This window comes from Cherax quadricarinatus, chromosome 5 (genome assembly GCF_038502225.1).
Source record: "Cherax quadricarinatus isolate ZL_2023a chromosome 5, ASM3850222v1, whole genome shotgun sequence".
Taxonomy (NCBI): Eukaryota; Metazoa; Arthropoda; class Malacostraca; order Decapoda; family Parastacidae; genus Cherax; species Cherax quadricarinatus.
Window position 1 is genome coordinate 73,817,912 of NC_091296.1, and position 23,646 is coordinate 73,841,557.

Genomic DNA, 23,646 nt, shown 5'->3' on the forward strand with positions numbered 1-23,646 from the left:
ATTTTTTCTGCAGGTGTGGTAATTTATGCTTCAAATTTGACAGAGGTGTTTTTTCTGTTTTCTTTCATTAATTTGTTTTACTGGACGAGTGCCTTGGTACTGGTGAAGGGCTCTTCATCCGAGTAATTGGAGTTAACGTCTCCTTATTTCGATCAAACCTAATTACCTCATTTCCTTCCCTTGGTGTTTTTTGACCCCTATGGGTTTATCCCATTCAGGGTCCGTGCCATAGTTCATTGGCTTTGATTTGAGGGTCCAAACTGTAGATCTATGCCATGAGCTCAGCTCACTCTGATAAGCTGTGAGTGGTAAATTTGGGCCTAGATATGAGAGAATACATCTATGTGGTATGTGTGCTCCACATAAAACAAATCCTGCAGCACACAGTGCATACCGAGAGAAAAAATGAGACTAATTTTAGATTAAAACAGCGACTTTGCAGTTTTTTGTATGTTTTTTATAGTTGTATTTGCGATTTCTTGGTCTCATTTGATAGAGTGGAAGATATATTACAGAAATAGAGATGATTTTGATTGGTTTTAGCACTGGAAATGGCTTGAAACTGAGCTCAAAATAGCGGAAATGTTAAATTTCTGCCAATGTTCAAGAGTAAACAAATGACCTCACACATCTAATACATGCCAGCTGATGGGTCTGATATACATTCACAATTGTGATATTATTTATACAATTATTGCAATATTGCATAACAGTAAATCTTCTATTTTTTTGGTTTGAATGAAGATTCATTATGTGAATAAAAGATCAAAATGGAATTCATTTGTAAAGCCTGAAAAAATAACTTCTGAACAGAGGAAATGTTAGTTTAGTACCAGGAATGCCTGCATTGTTTATTCTGGACCCTATTTTGAAATTGGAATATTTTGAACTTTGCATTAAATTGCCCAAATTACCAATTTCCAATCACATTATCTTGTAGTTGAAACAGTTGACTTGGCGATTTCTTGTGCTCAATCGGTAGAATAGAAGTAATACTGGTGAAAAAGCTAAGAATTTGGTCAACTGGAATAATGTAATTGGCCTAAAATGGGAGTCAAAGTCGGCAAAATTGCTGATGCATAAATATCGCTGACACATCAAAATTCGCGAGAGCATAATTTCGCCAGTTTTCCATCAAATTTTGTACTTTTTGTTTTATTACCTTCAGAAAAAGATTCTCTACCATTTCATAAGAAAAAATAATTTTTTTCTTGAAAATTCTTGGACCCTAGTGCACACTTTGAAATTTGGCCTCTGGACCCTGAAAGGGTTAATGCTTCCCTATGAATATCATAATTAACTGGTAATATATTTTCCCAGATAAGTCTACTAACCCCAAAGGACATGATGGTGGACAGATTATGCCCATGGGCATCATATGTGGTGCAGCCACCCAAGACAGAGGGACTAGCATATCATCATCACTTCTGGAACCCCCCACCTGAAGAGGTATGTAAAGGTTTTCTGAATCTCATATGATGAGCAGTCAGTAGTAGTGGTGGCAGCCTGGTACTGTATTTTAGTATCAAATGATAGTGTTGACATATATTCCCAATATGGCATTTGGTGTTTATATTTGAGTGATTTTTATTGTTTGTAATTTTTTAACATTACAGTAGTTAGGGAAGTATGTTCATGAATATCTGCTGAAGTTTTTACTGTAGTATTTTCAAGAACAGTAGTAAATACTGCTTGTAGATAAATAAATTTGAGTAGATAATGGTATGAGATACTAACATGGTGGTAAATACAGCCTCTTCACACTTAGTTTACCGACAACTTGGACTTATGACTGGCTCTCTGACCAGTATGCATGCATAAATAATGTATATTAGAGCTGATTTCCTCTAATCTGTTTATTACAATATGCAGTACACTGTATAAACATTTAAAAATATACTAAAAATGTTATAAATGGTGCAAAAGTGACATTAAAAAAATGTCAAAGATGGTTGACACAAACCCACTATGATTATAGTATGCTCCTTGCTTAGTGATGAATTCGTTTACTGATGTGGTCTTAGGAATGGAACTCTGTCGTTAAGTGAGGAGAGACTATAGACACAAATGTAGTTGCATGGAACCCTCAGTGATGATGATTCTCCCATGCAGTAGGCTTTATTGGGCACTTCAAAGCATGTCCTGTGATTAGTTTATAATTCAATAGTCATGTTCGGAGCCCCCCAAAAAATGGGCATTGAAAAAAAATATGTACAGTGATCCCTCGTTTTTCGTAATTAATCCGTTCCTGGAAGTGTGACTATTATCGAAATCTACGATTTTTGAATAAATTTTCCCCATAAAAAATAATGTAAATACAATTAATTCGTTCCTGACACCCAGAAGTACTAAAACAAAAATTTTTACATGAAATATAGATGTAGTACATAAACAATACAATGGGACATGATGAATGAAACATTAACAGCATAACACTTACCTTTATTGGCGATTCTTCTTAGTGTATGGAAGACTGGAGGAGGAGACAGATTGCATTAGTTACTCTTTGGAAGGGGAATCCCCTTCCATCAACACCTCAGGTACCAAGTGCTTTTCTGGGGTTACTTCTCTGTTTCTTAATGCCACTAGGACCAGCTTGAGAGTCACTGGAGTCCTGTCTAGCAAAATAACTGTCCAGAGAGCTCTGTTTCTGGCATCTCTTTAACACCTTCCTAAAATAGGCCAAGATTTTATCACTGTACATGTTGCCAACATGGCTTGCAACAGCCTTGTCAGGGTGATGTTTCTCCATAAATCTTTCCATCTTACCCCACATTTCAAAAATCTTAGTTTCTGAAGAAGGCAACTTCTTCCATCTCTCTTCCTCCTCTGCAGCAAGATTCTGAGATGCGATCTGTTGCTCTTCCTGCTGAAGCTCTTGCAGCTCCTCAGTGGTGAGCTCTTCATTGTGGTCTTCCACCAACTCTTCCACATCCTCCAAACTCACATCCAACCCCATGGAACTCCCCAGTGCCACAATAGATTTAACAACTGACATAGGCTCATCAGGGTCAGCCCTAAACCCTTCAAAATCTCTCTTGTGGGCACAATCTGGCCACAATTTTCTCCAAGCAGAGTTCAAAGTCCTGGTAGTCACTCCCTCCCAAGCCTTACCTATAAGGCTTTTGCAATGGAGGATGGTGAAGTGTTCTTTCCAAAAATCTCTTAGGGTCAAGTGAGTGTCTGAGGTCACATTAAAGCACCTTTGAAACATTGCTTTGGTGTAGAGTTTTTTAAAGTTTGCATTGACCTGCTGGTCAATGGGCTGGAGGAGAGGAGTGGTATTCGGGGGCAAGAACTTTACTGTGATAAACCCAAACTCCTCCAAAATTAGGTCATCCAAGTCTGGAGGATGAGCAGGTGCATTGTCCATTACTAGAAGGCACTTGACATCCAATTTCTTTTCCAGGAGGTAATTCTTCACACTAGGGCCAAACACTTCATTGAATTACTCGACGAAAATTTCCCTCGTGACCCATGCCTTACTATTAGATTTCCAAAACACACACAATTTACTCTTCATAACATTGTTTTTCCTGAACACACTGGGATTTTCAGAATGGTACACTAGTAACAGCTTCACTCTGAAATCCCCACTAGCATTAGCACAGAACATGAGCTTCAGCCTGTCTTTCATATGCTTGTGTCCTGGCAGTCCCTTTTCCTCCTGAGTAATGTAGGTCCTCTTTGGCATTTTCTTCCAAAAGAGGCCTGTTTCGTCACAATTGAACACTTGTTCAGGTTTCAGTCCTTCAGCTTCTATGTACTCCTTGAATTCATGCACATATTTTTCAGCCGCTTTTTGGTCCGAACTGGCAGCCTCACCGTGCCTTACCACACTGTGTATGCCACTACGGTTCTTAAATCTCTCAAACCAACCTTTGCTGGCCTTAAATTCACAAATATCAGTACTCGTTGCAGGCAATTTCTTTACTAGATCGTCGTGCAACTGCCTAGCCTTTTCACAAATAATCGACGTCATAAGACTATCTCCTGCTAATTGTTTCTCGTTTATCCACACCAATAATAACTTCTCAACATCTTCGAGTACTGGTGATCTCATTTTTGTCAGCATATTTACCCCCTTTGCAACAACAGCTTCCTTGATTTCCTTTTTCTTGGCCACGATGGAAGCTATGGTTGTATGGGGTTTGTTATACATCCTGGCCAGTTCAGCCACACGTATGCCACTTTCATATTGTTCAATGATGTTTTTCTTAAATTCAGTCGTATTTCTCGCCTTCTTTACCAAAGGCTTGGCACTAGGAGCTTTCTTTGGAGCCATGGTAGCTTATTTAGTAGTTGCAAGCACTAAAATGAATGGAATATTAGGAAATATTTCGTATGAGCAAATGAGGAGACCGTCGTTCACTGGTAAACAGTGGCACACTGGCTGGGAAGGGAGGCCGGGGCGACTCAGAGTGTGAGTACGCGTTCCAGACGAATGACTTCGCTAGTCAAACTACGATTGGCGAGCCAATGTTTTGACGAAAATATCGTTACGATTTTCGAAAATTACGACTATTGAGCCTTACGATTATCGAGGGACCACTGTATGTAAATCTAGTTTGTTTTTGCAGGCTGCTCATTAATAAAAACAGATCCTCAAATTCTGTGAATTTAGAGGGCTGATTATACTAAACATAATTGTAATTCTTAAAATTCCTTGTGTGTGAAACAGAGTATGAAGCATTTTTACATCGAGTTCATTACAGAGGTACTCGTTCAAACATCCTCGTCCTGACAAACCTATCAGCTTGAAGGTGTACGAGTGCCACATTGGTATTGGCACTGACCAGCTTAAAGTTGGAACCTACAAGGAATTCTCTAGGAATGTTCTGCCAAGGATAGTGAAACTGGGTAAGTTACTAGTATTCACCTATTTGTAGCTATAGGAGGAGCAGAGCTATGCTTGTGGTGTACCATCTTCAATAATTATTTTGTGTAATTTTTTTTTATTTCCAATAGTTGCAGGACCTACTACTATTTTAATCCGGTTCTACTACACTGTAAGAAGACTTTTTATATATTTTTATTTTTTTTTGCCCCACTTGTTTTTGTTTTTTTATTCCTCCTGTTGGAGGTAAAGGCACTAATGAACTTCATTATCTTTGCTTTCATATCCTTTTATGAGCTTTGTGGTGGTTATTATTCTCTTCTTTTCTTGCTTTCTGCTACTGAGGGCATCTAGTGCTTTCACCTTTTCACAGTGACTCATATTTTTAAGCTATAGTGCATATTTTGTAGCTTCTTTTTTATATCTCTTCTGTCTTATCCCCTTTTTATAATTTTGGGCACCATACATCCACTTATTTCAGTTTTAGTCTTAACATGTTATAAACAGCTTATTTAGCATTTTTCCATCTACATATTTGAAAGCTGTTTTATTGTTTTCTAATGTTAAATGAAAGTTTCACAATTTTGTTTGTGATCTTCTGCCGACTTTTGTATAAAATTGCTCGTAGATCTTTCTCTAAGACACTTGGTCTTTTATTACACAATTTTTATTTTTTCTCCATGGGGAAGTGGAACAGAATTCTTCCTCCATAAGCCATGTGTGTCATAAGAGGCAACTAAAATGCTGGGATCAAGAGGCTAGTAACATCCTTCTCATGTACATATATACATGTATTACTAAAGTTAAAAAGAGAAACTTTCGTTTTTTATTTTTGGGCCACACTGCTTCAGTGGGATACAACTGGTTTGTTGAAAGAAAAATCTTTATTTTTCATGTGATCTGTATCCATTTTTTTTTTCCATTTCCTTGCAGTGATCATGCCACTATTTTTATTTGTTCAACTATTTTTGTTTTGGAAATCCGAAGTTAGTAATTAATTAAACTCTTAGTAACAAGAAGCATAATTTTTCATAAATTATTTTAGTAAATAATATTACTGTAATAAAATGTTAGTTTAGTGTAAGTGAAATTAAAGAACTTGGACATCCAGCAGGCATATGAGCATGTTAGATAGGGGTGAGTGGAGGCAAATGGTTTTTGGGATTTATGAGCTGTTGGAGTGTGAGCAAGGTAACATTTTGCAAAGGGATGCAGTGAAACTGGTTAGCTGGACTTAGTCCTGGATGTGGGAAGTATAGTGCCTGCACTCTGAAGGAGGGAAGGAGGAAAATCTGAACAATAGTGTCAGCATGCCTCTAGCAAGACTGTGATGGAATGAAAGATGGTGAAAGTGTTTCTTTTTTGGGTCACCCTACCTCAGTGGGAGACAGTCAGCTAAAAAAAAAAATTATCTTTGATAACCCCTGTTGGAATACAACATATTGTATGTAGAATAAAATGTTATAAATAAAATCATAATTATTAGGTCATTAACATAAATGTTTATGCAAACATTAAATGATAATTTCTCTTTTAGGTTATAATGCCATCCAAGTAATGGCAATCATGGAGCATGCATATTATGCCAGCTTTGGCTATCAGGTCACCAGCTTCTTTGCTGCATCAAGGTGAGTACCCCTATATACCAAAAATTGCAAATAGAACCGCATATAAGATTTAGAACATAATTTAGAGGCTATTTTATAAATAAACATTGCAGGAGGTTATAGATCTCGCAAAGGAACTCGCAGAGTTATGCCTTTAGCAAGGGCAACATTCACATATGAACTTTGGTTTAAAAAGTTAGCTTTAAAAATCTGTATGCATATTAAAATTGGTAGAATTTATTTTTCTGAACATTATTTTTTATACTATATGCTTAACAATTCGCAGACAGGCGAAATTATTTAAAAAATATTCTCTCTCAGTTCACACAGCAGGATTCAAACCTGCAAACTTGGCATCAGAATACACAGCACCTTATCCACACAGCCAGACTTCTGGAATCTGGCTATGTAGATAATGTACTGGAATCTGGTTGTGTGGATAATGTACTGTGTACTTGGATGCCGAGTTTGCAAGTTCGAATCCTGTCATGGACCGAGAGATTAACATACACTGTAATAATATTTAAGGCAGTTTCAGTAACATTCAGGTGACTTTGCTCCTTGTAAAGTTGTGGCCTCCTATATATCTGGCAGTGGGAAGGAAAACACAGAGAGAATTACAGGACTTTGAGTCACATTCCTAGATGAAGGTCAGCTCTTAAGTATGTACATTAATATACTTTTTTTTCCAAGCACAAGTGAGGTCAGAAATGGTAAAATATGGAAAAATATTTTGATTTGCTTTATGATCTTAGGTCATTGAATTACTGCTGCTTCTAAATATGTTTTAGATTTATGTGATTCCTTAACAGTGATTTATACTTTGAACTAATACAGTGGACCCCTGCATAACGATATTAATCCGTTCATGAGAGCTCATTGGTATGCGAAATTATCGTTATGCGAATGAATTTTCCCCATAAGAAATAATGGAAATCAAATTAATCCGTGCAAGACACCCAAAAGTATGAAAAAAAAAAAATTTTTACCACATGAAATATACATTTTCCTACACACAAAGAGAAGGATACATGCACAATAGTAGAGTAGTACATGCACAGTATATATTGTGCATGTACTACTCTACTAAATGAAGAATAAATGACACCTTTATTGAAGATGCAGCAATGACTGATGAGACACTGTGTCCTGGGAGTGCCTTTTCCTCCTGAGTACTGTAGGTCCTGTTTGGAATTTTCTTCCAGAACAGGCCTTATCACACTGTGTATGCCACTATGATTCTTAAATCTCTCAAACCAACCTTTGCTGGCTTTAAATTCACCAATATGAGCACTAGTTCCAGGCGTTTTTCCCTGTTCACCTGGGTGTTAGTCGACTGGTGTGGGTTGCATCCTGAGAGACAAGATTAAGGACCCCAGTGGAAATAAATTAGAGAGTCCTCGATGATGCACTGACTTTCTTGGGTTATCCTGGGTGGCTAACCCTCCGGGGCTAATCGTTTCTCGGTAATTGTTTCACGTTAAGCCACACCAACAACACACACTCCACATCTTCGAGTAATACAGCTGATGGTGGTGCAGCAACATCAACAGCTGTGGTGCAGCTGACCATGGTGCAGCAGCAGCTGTGGTGCAGCAACAGCTGACCATGGTGCAGCTGTGGTGAAGCAACAGCTGACTTGTCCAATTTATCAGGTGATCGTGGTGCAGCAGCAGCAGCTGACTGTGGTACGATAGTATTTATCACCCTTTTTACCACAGGGTTGGCACTAGAAGCTTTCTTTGGGCCCATGGTGGCTTATTTAGCAGTTACAAGCACTATAAATAATGGAATAATACAAAATGTATCGAATGTATGCATGCAACCGGCCACCCTGGCTTGTAAACAATGACAGCAAGGCAGGCGCTCAGGCTGGACGGACAGGTTCGGGACAGATTCGGGACGAGTCATGTTCAGAAACAGGTGATGATGGTGCAACAGCAACTGACCGTGGTGCAGCAGCAGCTGACTGATCCAGCAACAGCTGACTGGTCCAGCAACAGCTGACTGGTCCAGCAACAGCTGACCGTGGTGCAGCAACAGCTGACTGGTCCAGCAACAGCTGACCGTGGTGCAGCAGCAGCTGACTGGTCCAGCAACAGCTGATCGTGGTGCAGCAGCAGCTGACTGATCCAGCAACAGCTGACTGGTCCAGCAACAGCTGATTGTGGTGTAGCAGCAGCTGACTGATCCAGCAACAGCTGACTGGTCCAGCAACAGCTGAACGAGGTGCAGCAGCAGCTGACTGATCCAGCAACAGCTGACTGGTCAAGCAACAGCTGACCGTGGAGCAGCAGCAGCTGACTGTGGTATGATAGTATTTCTCACCCTTTTTACCACTGGGTTAGCACTAGAGGCTTTCTTGGGGCCCATGGTCACTTATTTTGCAGATGAAATCACCAAAAACGCTGTAATAATACGAAATGTTCCGATTGTATGTTTGGATGTTACCGCAGAGGCTGGCTTGTAAACAATGCCACCAGCGGAACATGTGAAGCTGGCTCAGGCCGCACATTAGAAGCGTCTCGGACGAATAGCGTTGAGTGAGTTTTTTAGCGGTATGCGAGGCAAAATTTTAGTGATAAAATGTATCGGTATGCGGATTTAACGTTATGTGATGCCAACGGTATGCGAGGGTCCACTGTACATGGCATGAAAACGTAGGTCTCAGTGTATTAAGAAGACATTGTTGGTGTTAGTTTTCAAAGCAGAATCATGCTTATGTAGATTGAGTTGCTATCTCTTTAGGGAATTACTGAAACTGGAAATATTTTTAATGGCTTAACAAATATCAGACTTGGAAAGACTACTTGTCTCAGTGATGCTTCGGGCAGCCTGACATATTGGTAGGAAGTTATGTAGGCTGCTGGGTTTTATTCATTGAAATGCTCTTGGCTCTGTTTGTCTGTCAGGAAAGTGTTAGGAAAGTTTAGCTGGTAAAAGAATTGACTATCATTTATAATCTCGTTGTGAATTATAATCTCTTCTCATTTCATTTAAAAATAAAATTTTTATTTATACATGTACCTTTAAAATCTTACCTTATAACTAAACCTTTTTTAAATTTTCTATCTGTTTTTATTTGCATAAATATTTACACTTGGTTCCCCTGAACATAAATGTAAAGAGGCAAAAATACAGTACAGTACTTGATGGGCATATTTCTGAAGAATATATGCAGTGGAACCTCGGTTTTCGTCTTTAATCTGTTCCAGAGAGTCTGACGAAAACTGTAGCAATATTTCCCATAAGAAATAATGTAAATCCAATTAATCCGTTCCAGACACCCAAAAATATTAACAAAAAATACATTTTATAGAGAATAACTATAGTTTTACATACAAAAAACAATGAGAAATAAATATAAAGGACTAATGAAATGGATAAATGAACATTTAAATCACTTTTACCTTTATTGAAGACTTGTTGACGTATGGAAGACGGCGAGGAGGGGAGAGGGAGGAGAGGCTATCACTGCCACCATCACTACCACCATCACTACCACCACCATCACTACCACCACCATCACTACCACCACCATCACTACCACCACCATCACTACCACCACCATCACTACCACCACCATCACTACCACCACCATCACTACCACCACCATCACTACCACCACCATCACTACCACCACCATCACTACCACCACCATCACTACCACCACCATCACTACCACCAGCAGCAGCAGCAGCAGCCACCACCACCACCCACCACCACCACCCACCACCACCACCCACCACCACTCCCCACCACCACCACCCACCACCACCACTCACCACCACCACCACCCACCACCACCACCCACCACCACCACCCACCACCACCCACCACCACCACCCACCACCACCACCCACCACCACCACCCACCACCACCACCCACCACCACCACCCACCACCACCACCCCCCACCCCCCCCCACCACCACCCACCCCCACCACCCACCACCACCACCCACCACCACCACCCACCACCACCACCCACCACCACCACCCACCACCACCACCACCATCACCACCACCATCACCATCACCATCATCATCATCATCATCATCTAATGGTAGTGGGTTTGTGTCAACCATCTTTGATATTGTTTTAATGTCACCTTTGCACCATTTATAACATTTCTGGTATATTTTTAAATGTTTATACAGTAGTGTACTGTATATTGAAATAAACAAAATAGAGGAAATCAGCTCTAATATACATTATTTAGGTATAAATACTGGTCAGAGAGCCCGTCGTAAGTCCGAGGCATCAGTAAACGAGTGCATCGTTAAGTGAGGAGAGGCTGTATTTAGTTTTCTAGTATTATACAAGATTACTTACATTAACAAAATAAGGGCACGATACCATGACTGGAACGATACACAAATAACCCGCACATAGAAGAGAAGAGCTTATGACGATGTTTCAGTCCGACTTGGTCTGACTTTGTAAATGGTCCAAGTCGGACCGAAACATCGTCATAAACTCTTCTCCTCTATGTGCGGGTTATTTGTGTATTACTTATATTTCTTGAGTTAATCATGATCCATGTAAATGCTGTACTATTTTTCAGCCGTTATGGTACACCAGAGGAATTAAAGGAGATGATTGATACAGCACACTCCATGGGTCTGTTTGTCCTCCTAGACGTTGTTCACTCGCATGCCTCGAAGAATGTGCTTGATGGCCTTAATGAATTTGATGGCTCAGACTCCTGTTATTTCCATGGTGGCTCAAGGGGAACTCATTCTCTTTGGGACTCTAGGCTCTTCAATTATTCCAAGTAAATATTTTTGAGAAACTTAGTGCTGTATAAGGTTTAAACATAGAAAAATTAAGAAAGTGGTAAACTCCCTCTCCTATGTTCATTATATGTATCAATTAGAATCTTGTTTTTTATGTACTAGTTTTCTTGCACTTCAGAATAAGTGCTCACTAGTAAATAGCATCTCAGTAGCTCTGAAAATTTAAATTGAAGTAGGGACAATTTTGAGAATGCATTAATTTAAAATGCAAGTGTGGGGAGGTGTGTGAGGCATTGGGTAAAATGAAAGTGGGTACAGCAGCTGGAACTGATGGCATCATGACAGAAGTGTTAAAAACAGGTGGAGATATAGTTTTGGAGTGGTTTGTTCAATAAATGCATGAAAGAACATGCAAAGTTCCTTTATGTAAAGGGAAGGGAGACAAAAGAGAGTGTAAAAATTATAAGGGAATAAACCTACTGAGTATATCAGGTAAAGTGTATGGTAGGGTTATTATTGAAAGAATTAGAGGTAAGACAGAGAGCGGGATCGCAAATGAACAAGTAGGCTTTAGAATGGACAGGGGATGTATAGACCAAGTGTTTACATTGAAGCATATAAGTGAACAATATTTAGATAAATGTAGGGCAGTTTTTGTTGCTTTTATGAATTTAGACAAGGCATAATGATAGTGGATAGGGGGACAATGTAGCAGATATTGTAAGTGTATGGAATAGGTAGTAAGTTACTAAATGCTGTAAGGACTTGTATAAGGATAGTGAGACTGAGGTAAGGGTGTATAGGAGAGAGGGAGATTACCTTCCAGTAAAAGTAAGCCTTAGACAGGGATGTGTGATGTCACCATGGTTGTTTAACATATTTATAGATGAGGTTGCAAAAGAAGTAAATGCTAGGGTGTCGGGAGAGGTGGGATTAAATTATGTGGAATCAAATACAAAATGGGAGTTGACACAGTTACTTTTTGCTGATACTGTGCTTTTGGGAGATTTTGAAGAGAAGTTGCAAAGGTAAGTGGACAAGTTTGGAAGGGTGTGTAAAGGAAGAAAGTTGAAAGTGAGCATAGATAAGAGTAAGGTGATGAGAGTATCAAACAATTTAGATAAGGAAAAATTGGACATCAATTTGGAGAGAGGAAGTATAGAAGTGAATGTGTTCAGATACTTCAAATTAGACTTGTTGGCAGATGGGTTTATGAAGGATGAAATAAACCATAGAATTAATGAAGGAAAAAAGGAGGGCGGTGCATTGAGGTATCTGTGGAGACAAAGAACATTATCCATGGAGGCAAAGAAAGGAATGTATGAGAGTATAATGGTACCAACACTTTTATATGGGTGTAAAATATGGGTTGTGAATGTTGCAGCGAGAAGGAGACTAGAAGCAGTGGAGATGTGTAAGTGCAATGTGTGGTGTAAATATTATGCAGAGATATTTGTAGTGTGGAAATTAGGAAGAGGTGTGGAGTTACTAAAAGTATTATTCAGAGGGCTGAGGAGGGGTTGTTGAAGTGGTTTGATCATTTAGAGAGGATGGAGCAAAATAGGATGACTTTGAGGGTGTATAAATCTGTAGTGGAGGGGTAGGGGTCATCCTAGGAGAGGTTGGAGGGAGGGGGGTAAAAGAGGTTTTGTATGCAAGTGGCTTGGACATACAACAGGCATGTGTGAGTGTGTTAGATAGGAGTGAGTGGAGATAAATGGTTTTTGGGACTTGACAAGCTGTTAGTGTGAGAGCAAGGTAATATTTTGTGAAGGGATTCAAAGAAACTGGTTAGCTGGACTTGAGTCCTGGATGTGGGAAGTACAGAACCAACACTGTAAAGGAGGGGTTTAGAATATTTGCTGTTTAATGTAACATCTAAATTAGCATTTCTGCACACTTTTGGAAAGACAGTGATAAATGTGAATGATGGTGATTTTTTTTTTTTTTTTTTACTCTGCCTCGGTGGGAGACTGCCAGCATGTTTAACCCTTAAACTGTCTAAACGTAGATCTATGTTTGCATGTGTAGTTCTCCGACCTTGATTTTCTCCATTTGAAAGCATGTAAAAAAAACGTAGACCTACGTTCGGAGCTCCCCCGCACTTGGACATAGATCTACATTAGGACAGTGTAAGGGTTAAAAAAAAAATATATATATATATATATGGTACAGAAGATTTAAGAGATACATTGTTGATATAAAGGTGGCATATAAGGTACATGTTGTTACGTGTGTATCACCGATTATAAGGCGAAAATCTCATCCAGCTCCTCAGAGCTGGGGCGTGTACCCAAAATACAGCAGGCATTACCCCTTTGAACAGCCGCACTGAGCCGCTGGAACAGAAAACTAGCTGCCCTGGGATCCCTGGTTACCCTGATGAGTCTTTTTCCCAGCTCCTTAAGGAATTTAGATGCACTCTTTCCCCATGAGCCAAGGGTCTCTGAGCCTATGGGAACAAACATATAATGATGGGCAAGTTCTCCATATTTTCTAGACTTTTGGGACTCCCTGAAGCTGGCAGCTGCCCCTCCTTCCTCCCTGGTGTATTGGAGATAGGTATCAGCCAAGGTAGATACACATGTATATATATAGTACATTTTTTTTTTTTTTTCTTCAACAAGTCGGCCGTCTCCCACCGAGGCAGGGTGACCCAAAAAAGAAAGAAAATCCCCAAAAAGAAAATACTTTCATCATCATTCAACACTTTCACCACACTCACACATTATCACTGCTTTTGCAGAGGTGCTCAGAATACAACAGCTTAGAAGCATATACGTATAAAGATACACAACATATCCCTCCAAACTGCCAATATCCCAAACCCCTCCTTTAAAGTGCAGGCATTGTACTTCCCATTTCCAGGACTCAAGTCCGACTATATGAACATACCCGGTTTCCCTGAATCCCTTCACTAAATATTACCCTGCTCACACTCCAATAGATCATCAGGTCCCAAGTATCATTCGCCTCCATTCACTCCTATCTAACACGCTCATGCACGCTTGCTGGAAGTCCAAGCCCCTAGCCCACAAAACCTCCTTTACCCCCTCTTTCCAACCCTTTCGAGGACGACCCCTACCCCTCCTTCCTTCCCCTATAGATTTATATGCTTTCCATGTCATTCTACTTTGATCCATTCTCTCTAAATGACCAAACCACCTCAACAACCCCTCTTCTGCCCTCTGACTAATGCTTTTATTAACTCCACACCTTCTCCTAATTTCCACACTCCGAATTTTCTGCATAATATTTACACCACACATTGCCCTTAGACAGGACATCTCCACTGCCTCCAACCATCTCCTCGCTGCTGCATTTACCACCCAAGCTTCACATCCATATAAGAGTGTTGGTACTACTATACTTTCATACATTCCCTTCTTTGCCTCCATAGATAACGTTTTTTGACTCCACATATACCTCAACACACCACTCACCTTTTTTTCCCTCATCAATTCTATGATTAACCTCATCCTTCATAAGTCCATCCGCCGACACGTCAACTCCCAAGTATCTGAAAACATTCACTTCTTCCATACTCCTCCTCCCCAATTTGATATCCAATTTTTCTTTATCTAAATCATTTGATACCCTCATCACCTTACTCTTTTCTATGTTCACTTTCAACTTTCTATCTTTACACACATTCTCAAACTCATCCACAAACCTTTGCAATTTTTCTTTAGAATCTCCCATAAGCACAGTATCATCAGCAAAAAGTAACTGTGTCAATTCCCATTTTGAATTTGATTCCCCATAATTTAATCCCACCCCTCTCCCAAACACCCTAGCATTTACTTCTTTTACAACCCCATCTATAAATATATTAAACAACCATGGTGACATTACACATCCCTGTCTAAGACCTACTTTTACCAGAAAGTATTCTCCCTCTCTTCTACACACCCTAACCTGAGCCTCACTATCCTCATAAAAGCTCTTTACAGCATTTAGTAACTTACCACCTATTCCATATACTTGCAACATCTGCCACATTGCTCCTCTATCCACTCTATCATATTTTTGTTTTTTTTTTTTATTATCACACTGGCCGATTCCCACCAAGGCAGGGTGGCCCGAAAAAGAAAAACTTTCACCATCATTCACTCCATCACTGTCTTGCCAGAAGGGTGCTTTACACTACAGTTTTTAAACTGCAACATTAACACCCCTCCTTCAGAGTGCAGGCACTGTACTTCCCATCTCCAGGACTCAAGTCCGGCCTGCCGGTTTCCCTGAACCCCTTCATAAATGTTACTTTGCTCACACTCCAACAGCACGTCAAGTATTAAAAACCATTCGTCTCCATTCACTCTTATCAAACACGCTCAGGCACGCCTGCTGGAAGTCCAAGCCCCTCACACACAAAACCTCCTTTACCCCCTCCCTCCAACCTTTCCTAGGCCGACCCCTACCCCGCCTTCCTTCCACTACAGACTGATACACTCTTGAAGTCATTCTGTTTCGCTCCATTCTCTCTACATGTCCGAACCACCTCAACAACCCTTCCTCAGCCCTCTGGACAACAGTTTTGGTAATCCCGCACCTCCTCCTAACTTCCAAACTACGAATTCTCTGCATTATATTCACACCACACATTGCCCTCAGACATAACATCTCCACTGCCTCCAGCCTTCTCCTCGCTGCAACATTCATCACCCATGCTTCACTATACTATATACATATACTATACTCTCATACATTCCCCTCTTTGCCTCCAAGGACAAAGTTCTTTGTCTCCACAGACTCCTAAGTGCACCACTCACCCTTTTCCCCTCATCAATTCTATGATTCACCTCATCCTTCATAGACCCATCCGCTGACACGTCCACTCCCAAATATCTGAATACATTCACCTCCTCCATACTCTCTCCCTCCAATCTGATATCCAATCTTTCATCACCTAATATTTTTGTTATCCTCATAACCTTACTCTTTCCTGTATTCACTTTTAATTTTCTTCTTTTGCACACCCTACCAAATTCATCCACCAATCTCTGCAACTTCTCTTCAGAATCTCCCAAGAGCACAGTGTCATCAGCAAAGAGCAACTGTGACAACTCCCACTTTATGTGTGATTCTTTATCTTTTAACTCCACGCCTTTTGTCAAGACCCCTCGCATTTACTTCTTTTACAACCCCATCTATAAATATATTAAACAACCACGGTGACATCACACATCCTTGTCTAAGGCCTACTTTTACTGGGAAACAATTTCCCTCTTTCCTATGTACTCTAACTTGAGCCTCACTATCCTCGTAAAAACTCCTCACTGCTTTCAGTAACCTACCTACCTACACCATACACCTGCAACATCTGCCACATTGCCCCCCTATCCACCCTGTCATACGCCTTTTCCAAATCCATAAATGCCACAAAGACCTCTTTAGCCTTATCTAAATACTGTTCACTTATATGTTTCACTGTAAAGACCTGGTCCACACACCCCCTACCTTTCCTAAAGCCTCCTTGTTCATCTGCTGTCCTATTATCCGTCTTGCTTTTAATTCTTTCAATAATAACTCTACCATACACTTTACCAGGTATACTCAACAGACTTATCCCCCTATAATTTTTGCACTCTTTTGTCCCCTTTGCCTTTATACAAAGGAACTATGCATGCTCTCTGCCAATCCCTAGGTACCTTACCCTCTTCCATACATTTATTAAATAATTGCACCAACCACTCCAAAACAATATCCCCACCTGCTTTTAACATTTCTATCTTTATCCCATCAATCCCGGCTGCCTTACCCCCTTTCATTTTACCTACTGCCTCACGAACTTCCCCCACACTCACAACTGGCTCTTCCTCACTCCTACAAGATGTTATTCCTCCTTGCCCTATACACGAAATCACAGCTTCCCTATCTTCATCAACATTTAACAATTCCTCAAAATATTCCCTCCATCTTCTCAATACCTCTAACTCTCCATTTAATAACTCTCCTCTCCTATTTTTAACTGACAAATCCATTTGTTCTCTAGGCTTCCTTAACTTGTTAATCTGACTCCAAAACTTTTTCTTATTTTCAACAAAATTTGTTGATAACATCTCACCCACTCTCTCATTTGCTCTCTTTTTACATTGCTTCACCACTCTCTTAACCTCTCTCTTTTTCTCCATATACTCTTCCCTCCTTGCATCACTTCTACTTTGTAAAAACTTCTCATATGCTAACTTTTTCTCCCTTACTACTCTCTTTACATCATCATTCCACCAATCGCTCATCTTCCCTTCTGCACCCACTTTCCTGTAACCACAAACTTCTGCTGAACACTCTAACACTACATTTTTAAACCTACCCCATACCTCTTCGACCCCATTGTCTATGCTCTCATTAGCCCATCTATCCTCCAATAGCTGTTTATATCTTTCCCTAACTGCCTCCTCTTTTATTTTATAAACCTTCACCTCTCTCTTCCCTGATGCTTCTATTCTCCTTGTATCCCATCTACCTTTTACTCTCGGTGTAGCTACAACTAGAAAGTGATCCGATATATCTGTGGCCCCTCTATAAACATGTACATCCTGAAGTCTACTCAACAGTCTTTTATCTACCAATACATAATCCAACAAACTACTATCATTTTGCCCTACATCATATCTTGTATACTTATTTATCCTCTTTTTCTTAAAATATGTATTACCTATAACTAAACCCCTTTCTATACGAAGTTCAATCAAAGGGCTCCCATTATCATTTACACCTGGCACCCCAAACTTACCTACCACACCCTCTCTAAAAGTTTCTCCTACTTTAGCATTCAGGTCCCCTACCACAATTACTCTCTCACTTGGTTCAAAGGCTCCTATACATTCACTTAACATCTCCCAAAATCTCTCTCTCTCTCTGCATTCCTCTCTTCTCCAGGTGCATACACGCTTACTATGACCCACTTCTCGCATCCAACCTTTACTTTAATCCACATAATTCTTGCATTTACACATTCATATTCTCTTTTCTCCTTCCATAACTGATCATTCAACATCTATCAACTCTATCATATGTCTTTTCTAAATCCATAAATGCAATAAAAACTTCCCTACCTTTATCTAAATACTGTTCACATATATGCTTCAATGTAAACACTTGATCTACACATCCCCTACCCACTCTGAAGCCTCCCTGCTCATCCACAATCCTACATTCTGTCTTACCTCTAATTCTTTCAATTATAACCCTTCGTATACTTTTCCTGGTATACTCAGTAAACTTATTCCTCTATAATTTTTACAATCTCTTTTGTCCCCTTTCCCTTTATATAAAGGGACTATACATGCTCTCCGCCAATCCCTAGGTACCTTCCCCTCTTTCATACATTTATTAAACAAAAGTACCAACCACTCCAACACTATATCCCCCCCTGCTTTTAACATTTCTGTCATGATCCCATCAGTTCCAGCTGCTTTACCCCCTTTCATTCTACGTAATGCCTCGCGTACCTCCACCACACTTACATTCTGCTCTTCTTCACTCCTAAAAGATGGTATATACTCATATATATAGTTTATTAAATGCAGTAGTTTTAGAAAATAATGCATGTCATACTGATTTTTAAATTACTGTAGTTACAGATCACTTGAGTATATATTACATATATCTAAAAATCTATATTAGTCTGTATGTACTTTGTTTTCAGCCTAGCTTTATATTCTTTTGCAAAAAGTGAATCAAGAACTAAAACTAGACTTTAACAAATATTTAGAATTTTTGTTTTCCAAAAGTAACTACATGTATATATATTGACTTTTCTTATCAAAAGCTCATGTACTACGATATAGTGACATTCTTCAGTCAGAAATATTTCTAGCGGTATACATTAAATTCTTGCCTAATAAAGTTTTTTATTTAAATTCTTTCAGTTGGGAGGTGTTGCGTTTCCTGCTGTCAAACCTGCGATGGTATCTTGAAGAATACAGATTTGATGGTTTCAGGTACAGTATGTATAATACAGTAGACTGTCATTTAACACAGGTTTATTTGCCACAATTTGGTTATAGCACAATTGGAGAATTGCTGCACAATTTTATACAACACTTCGTGAAATTAACTTAACACGGTTCAGTTTGTAGAAGGGGAAAAAAAAGTCGGCCGTCTCACACCTGAGGCAGGGTGACCCAAAAAGAAAGAAAAACCCCAAAAAGAAAATACTTTCATCATCATTCAACACTTTCACCTCACTCGCATATAATCACTGTTTTTGCAGAGGTGCCCAGAATACAACAGTTTAGAAGTATATACGTATAAAAATAGACAATATATCTCTCCAAACTGCCAATATCCCGAACCCCTTCTTCAGGGTGCAGGCATTGTACTTCCCATTTCCAGGACTCAAGTCCGGTTATATAAAATAACCAGTTTCCCTGAATCCCTTCACTAAATATTACCCTGCTCACACTCCAACAGCTTGTCAGGTCCCAAATACTATTTGTCTCCATTCACTCCTATCTAACACTCTCATGCACACTTGCTGGAAGTCCAAACCCCTCGCCCACAACACCTCCTTTACCCCCTCCCTCCAACATTTTTGAGGACGACCCCTACCCCGCCTTCCTTCTCCTATAGATTTATGCACTCTCCATGTCATTCTACTTTGATCCATTCTCTCGAAATGACCAAACCACCTCAACAAACCCTCTTCAGCCCTCTGACTAATACTTTTATTAACTCCACACCTTCTCCTAATTTCCACACTCCGAATTTTCTGCATAATATTTACACCACACATTGCCCTTAGACAGGACATCTCCACTGCCTCCAACCGCCTTCTCACTGCAGCATTCACAACCCAAGCTTCACACCCATATAAGAGTGTTGGTGCTACTATACTTTCATACATTCCCTTCTTTGCCTCCATAGATAACATTTTTTGCCTCCACATATACCTCAATGCACCACTCGCCTTTTTTCCTTCATCAATTCTATGATTAACCTCATCCTTCATAAATCCATCCGCTGACACATCAACTCCCAAATATCTGAAAACATTCACTTCTTCCATACTCCTCCTCCCCAATTTGATATCCAATTTTTCTTTATCTAAATCATTTGATACTCTCATCACTTCACTCTTTTCTATGTTCACTTTCAGCTTTCTGCTTTTACACACACACCCAAATTCGTCCACTAACCTTTGCAATTCTTCTTTAGAATCTCCCATGAGCACAGTATCATCAGCAAAAAGTAACTGTCACTTCCCATTTTGTATTTAATTCCCCATAATTTAATCCCACCTCTCCCCACACCCTAGCATTTACTTCTTTTACAACCCCATCTATAAATATATTAAACAACCATGGTGACATTACACATCCCTGTCTAAGACCTACCTATTTTAATTGCCATATCTTACATCTGTCAAGCAATCATGGCACCCAGTAGACATACAAGTGTTGCTGAAAGTTGCAAGAAAAGGTATAAGCATTTAACCCGTAAACGGTCCAAACATATATATACGTTCACTACCTCAGTGCCCCGAATATTTTGAAAAATAAAAAATTCTTTTTTTTTTTTTTTTAATGAAAATAAGAGTACATTTTTCTAAGTGTTATAGGATAAAAAAAAATTATGGTCAGTACTTACAGAGATCCTAGGTAGTAGGTTGGTAGACAGCAACTGCCCAGGGAGGTACTACCGTCCTGCCAACTGAGTGTAAAACTGAAACTTGTAATTGTTTTACAAGATGGTAGGATTGCTGGTGTCTTTTTTCTGTCTCATAAACATGCAAGATTTCGGGTATGTCTTGCTACTTCTGCTTACACTTAGGTCACACTACACATACATGTACATATATATATACACACCCCTCTGGGTTTTCTTCTATTTTCTTTCTAGTTCATGTTTATTTCCTCTTATCTCCATGGGGAAGTGAACCAGAATTCTTCCTCCGTAAGCCATGCGTGTTGTAAGAGGCGACTAAAATGCCGGGGGCAAGGGGCCAGTAACCCCTTCTCTTGTATAAATTACTAAATTTAGAAAGAGAAACTTTCGTTTTTCTTTTCGGGCTACCCTGCCTTGTTGGGAGACGGCCAATTTGTTGAAAAAAAAGAAAAAAAAACTTAGAGATATGAGGCCGAGAAGTTAGCACTAGAGGCTCATGTGACAGCAACATCGAGTCCTGCCGCTTGCAGAAGTGTTGCCGATGTACCTTTTTTCTATTTTTCATATTATTTTATATAATTTTTATGTTCTGATAATTACAATTTATAGTAGTTCTTGTTATTTCATAAACAATCTTTATTCTGACATTAGTATTAGGTACTGAAATTGTATTCAAATTGTCACAAACACACTAACGGGTAGACATTTATACCTGCTTCGGCCATTTACTATTGCCTTGGAATATATACAAAGTATTTATAGGTCCCAGCAATGTTTTGGATATGTGGAAGTATATTATAATAATAATAATAATAATAATAATAATAATAATAATAATAAGAAAATAATAATAATAATAATAATACATAATACAGTGGACCCCAGCATAACGATTACCTCCGAATGTGACCAATTATGTAAGTGTATTTATGTAAGTGCATTTGTACGTGTATGTTTGGGGGTCTGAAATGGACTAATCTACTTCACAATATTTCTTATGGGAACAAATTCGGTCAGTACTGGCACCTGAACATACTTCTGGAGTGAAAAAATATCGTTAACCGGGGGTCCACTGTAATGAGTTCCCTTGAAGCATGAAAAACAAGCCTCAGTCCACCCCTGACAGTGACATAAGATGAGATAACATTAGATAAGAGCTGACATTTGATGAGCATACACGAGGGTGAGGTGATAAGACTTGATAAGATAAGATTAGAGGTGACATTTGATGAGCATCGGCCCTCGCTTGTTTTCACTGGTACACAAACATGTCTGTCTATCTGTCTAGCTCTTTGTCTCAAAGAGAGCCACAAGACTGCATCATCACGTTTACTCGTATCTTCGAGCAGAGTATAGCACTTTGTCTGGATTTTTTGGGTTATCCTAGGTAATTTACACTATGTATGCTTCTATTTATGTGTACCTGTGAGACAGAAAGAGGCAAAGATAGACAGAGACAAAGATAAAGATAGACAAAGACAGAGAGACAGACAGAGATAGACATACACACAGACAAACAAACGGAGCGAGGCCGCCACGCAGCCAGCCAGCCACACAGCCGGCCAGCCACGCAGCCTGCCAGGTACGCAGCCGGCCAGCCACGCAGCCGGCCTGCTGAATAAGTATTACGTTCCAGAATTGTTTCTCTTTACTTAGGGCATAGGTTATAAGGCATTCTGAAAGGGTATTGCACAACTGTTGCACATGGGTTATTATCGAGGTTTTTTGATATTTCCTCAACCACTTATGGCCACATCCACCTCAAAGCCACTAAACTCGGGGTCAACATCACTTTCCTCTTAAAATGGGAGAGTTAATACTACATGAAATCAGTGTATCTCAGGTGTTTGTCGTGCTGTTTGCTCTAGCTGGTGCTCATTTGAACTGGTGCTCCCACAAGGTACTAAGTGGTTCCAGGTTTTTTTAATACAGTGCACACTGAGTGTTATGACCCATTCTATGCTGACAAGGCATCTCAGGCCAATCGTGCCATATTTGAAGGCAGGAAAATAAAACGTTTATATACGTTTGGGGCACTAGCGGTAAGAACGTATATATATGTTTGGACTGTTTATGGGTTAAGTCTTAGAATTAACGAAGAAAATAAAGATATTAGACAAGATAACCGGTGGCCGTAATGAAGCATAACTTTGTGCACATAAGAATGAGGTAAATATGAGTGTGTGTAATTGACTTACTGATTGGCTTACTGATTGACTTACTGAATTACTGACTGACTTGACTGACGTAAAGTTAGACTTTTTCACTGAAGAGGACCCTGAAACAGTGATTAAATAATATAGTAGGCAAAAATACCAAATATGATGAAGGCATGGTATGTGGGTAAGAGAAAAGGTTAGAAAGAGCATTAAATGATTGCAGAAGAGGAGCAATTGAGATTATGGGTGAGGCATTATCAGTTCTTGTTCTGAGAAGAAACTGTTTTTCAGAAAGAAAATGTAAGAAATCCAAGGCAGCAAATAAACTTAACTGTTAACCCTTAAATGGTGAAAGTGAAAGTGGACATACTGGATAAGGAGGTTGGGGTATTAGAGAAAAGGATATTTTAACTGTTAAATATAGGTGAGTAAATGAGGGCAGAAATTTAATTCTTGGGACAAATCAAAAAAATTTATTTCTTCCTTTCCTCTCTATCACCTGATGTGCAAAGTAGTTTAAAAGAATGTTACAAATTAGATTACTAAACACTTACTGTGTTTTTTTTTTTTTCAACAAGCCGGCCATATCCCACCAAGGCAGGGTGGCCCAAAAAGAAAAAAGTTTTTCTTTTTAAATTTAGTAATTTGTACAGAAGAAGGGGTTACTAGCCCCTTACTCCCGGCATTTTAGT

General features: G+C 39.5%; 1 protein-coding gene across 2 annotated transcripts in view; it reads left to right on the forward strand.

Annotated features, from left to right (window-relative positions):
- AGBE (1,4-alpha-glucan-branching enzyme) overlaps positions 1–23,646 on the forward strand; it is a 67,392-nt gene that overhangs the window by 17,106 nt on the left and 26,640 nt on the right. For both annotated transcript variants that reach the window (XM_070104243.1, XM_070104249.1), the window contains 5 exons: positions 1,321–1,449; positions 4,716–4,860; positions 6,375–6,465; positions 11,012–11,221; positions 19,058–19,129. In XM_070104243.1, coding sequence (XP_069960344.1) covers positions 1,321–1,449; positions 4,716–4,860; positions 6,375–6,465; positions 11,012–11,221; positions 19,058–19,129 — 647 coding nt within the window. The remainder of the gene's footprint in view (positions 1–1,320; positions 1,450–4,715; positions 4,861–6,374; positions 6,466–11,011; positions 11,222–19,057; positions 19,130–23,646) is intronic.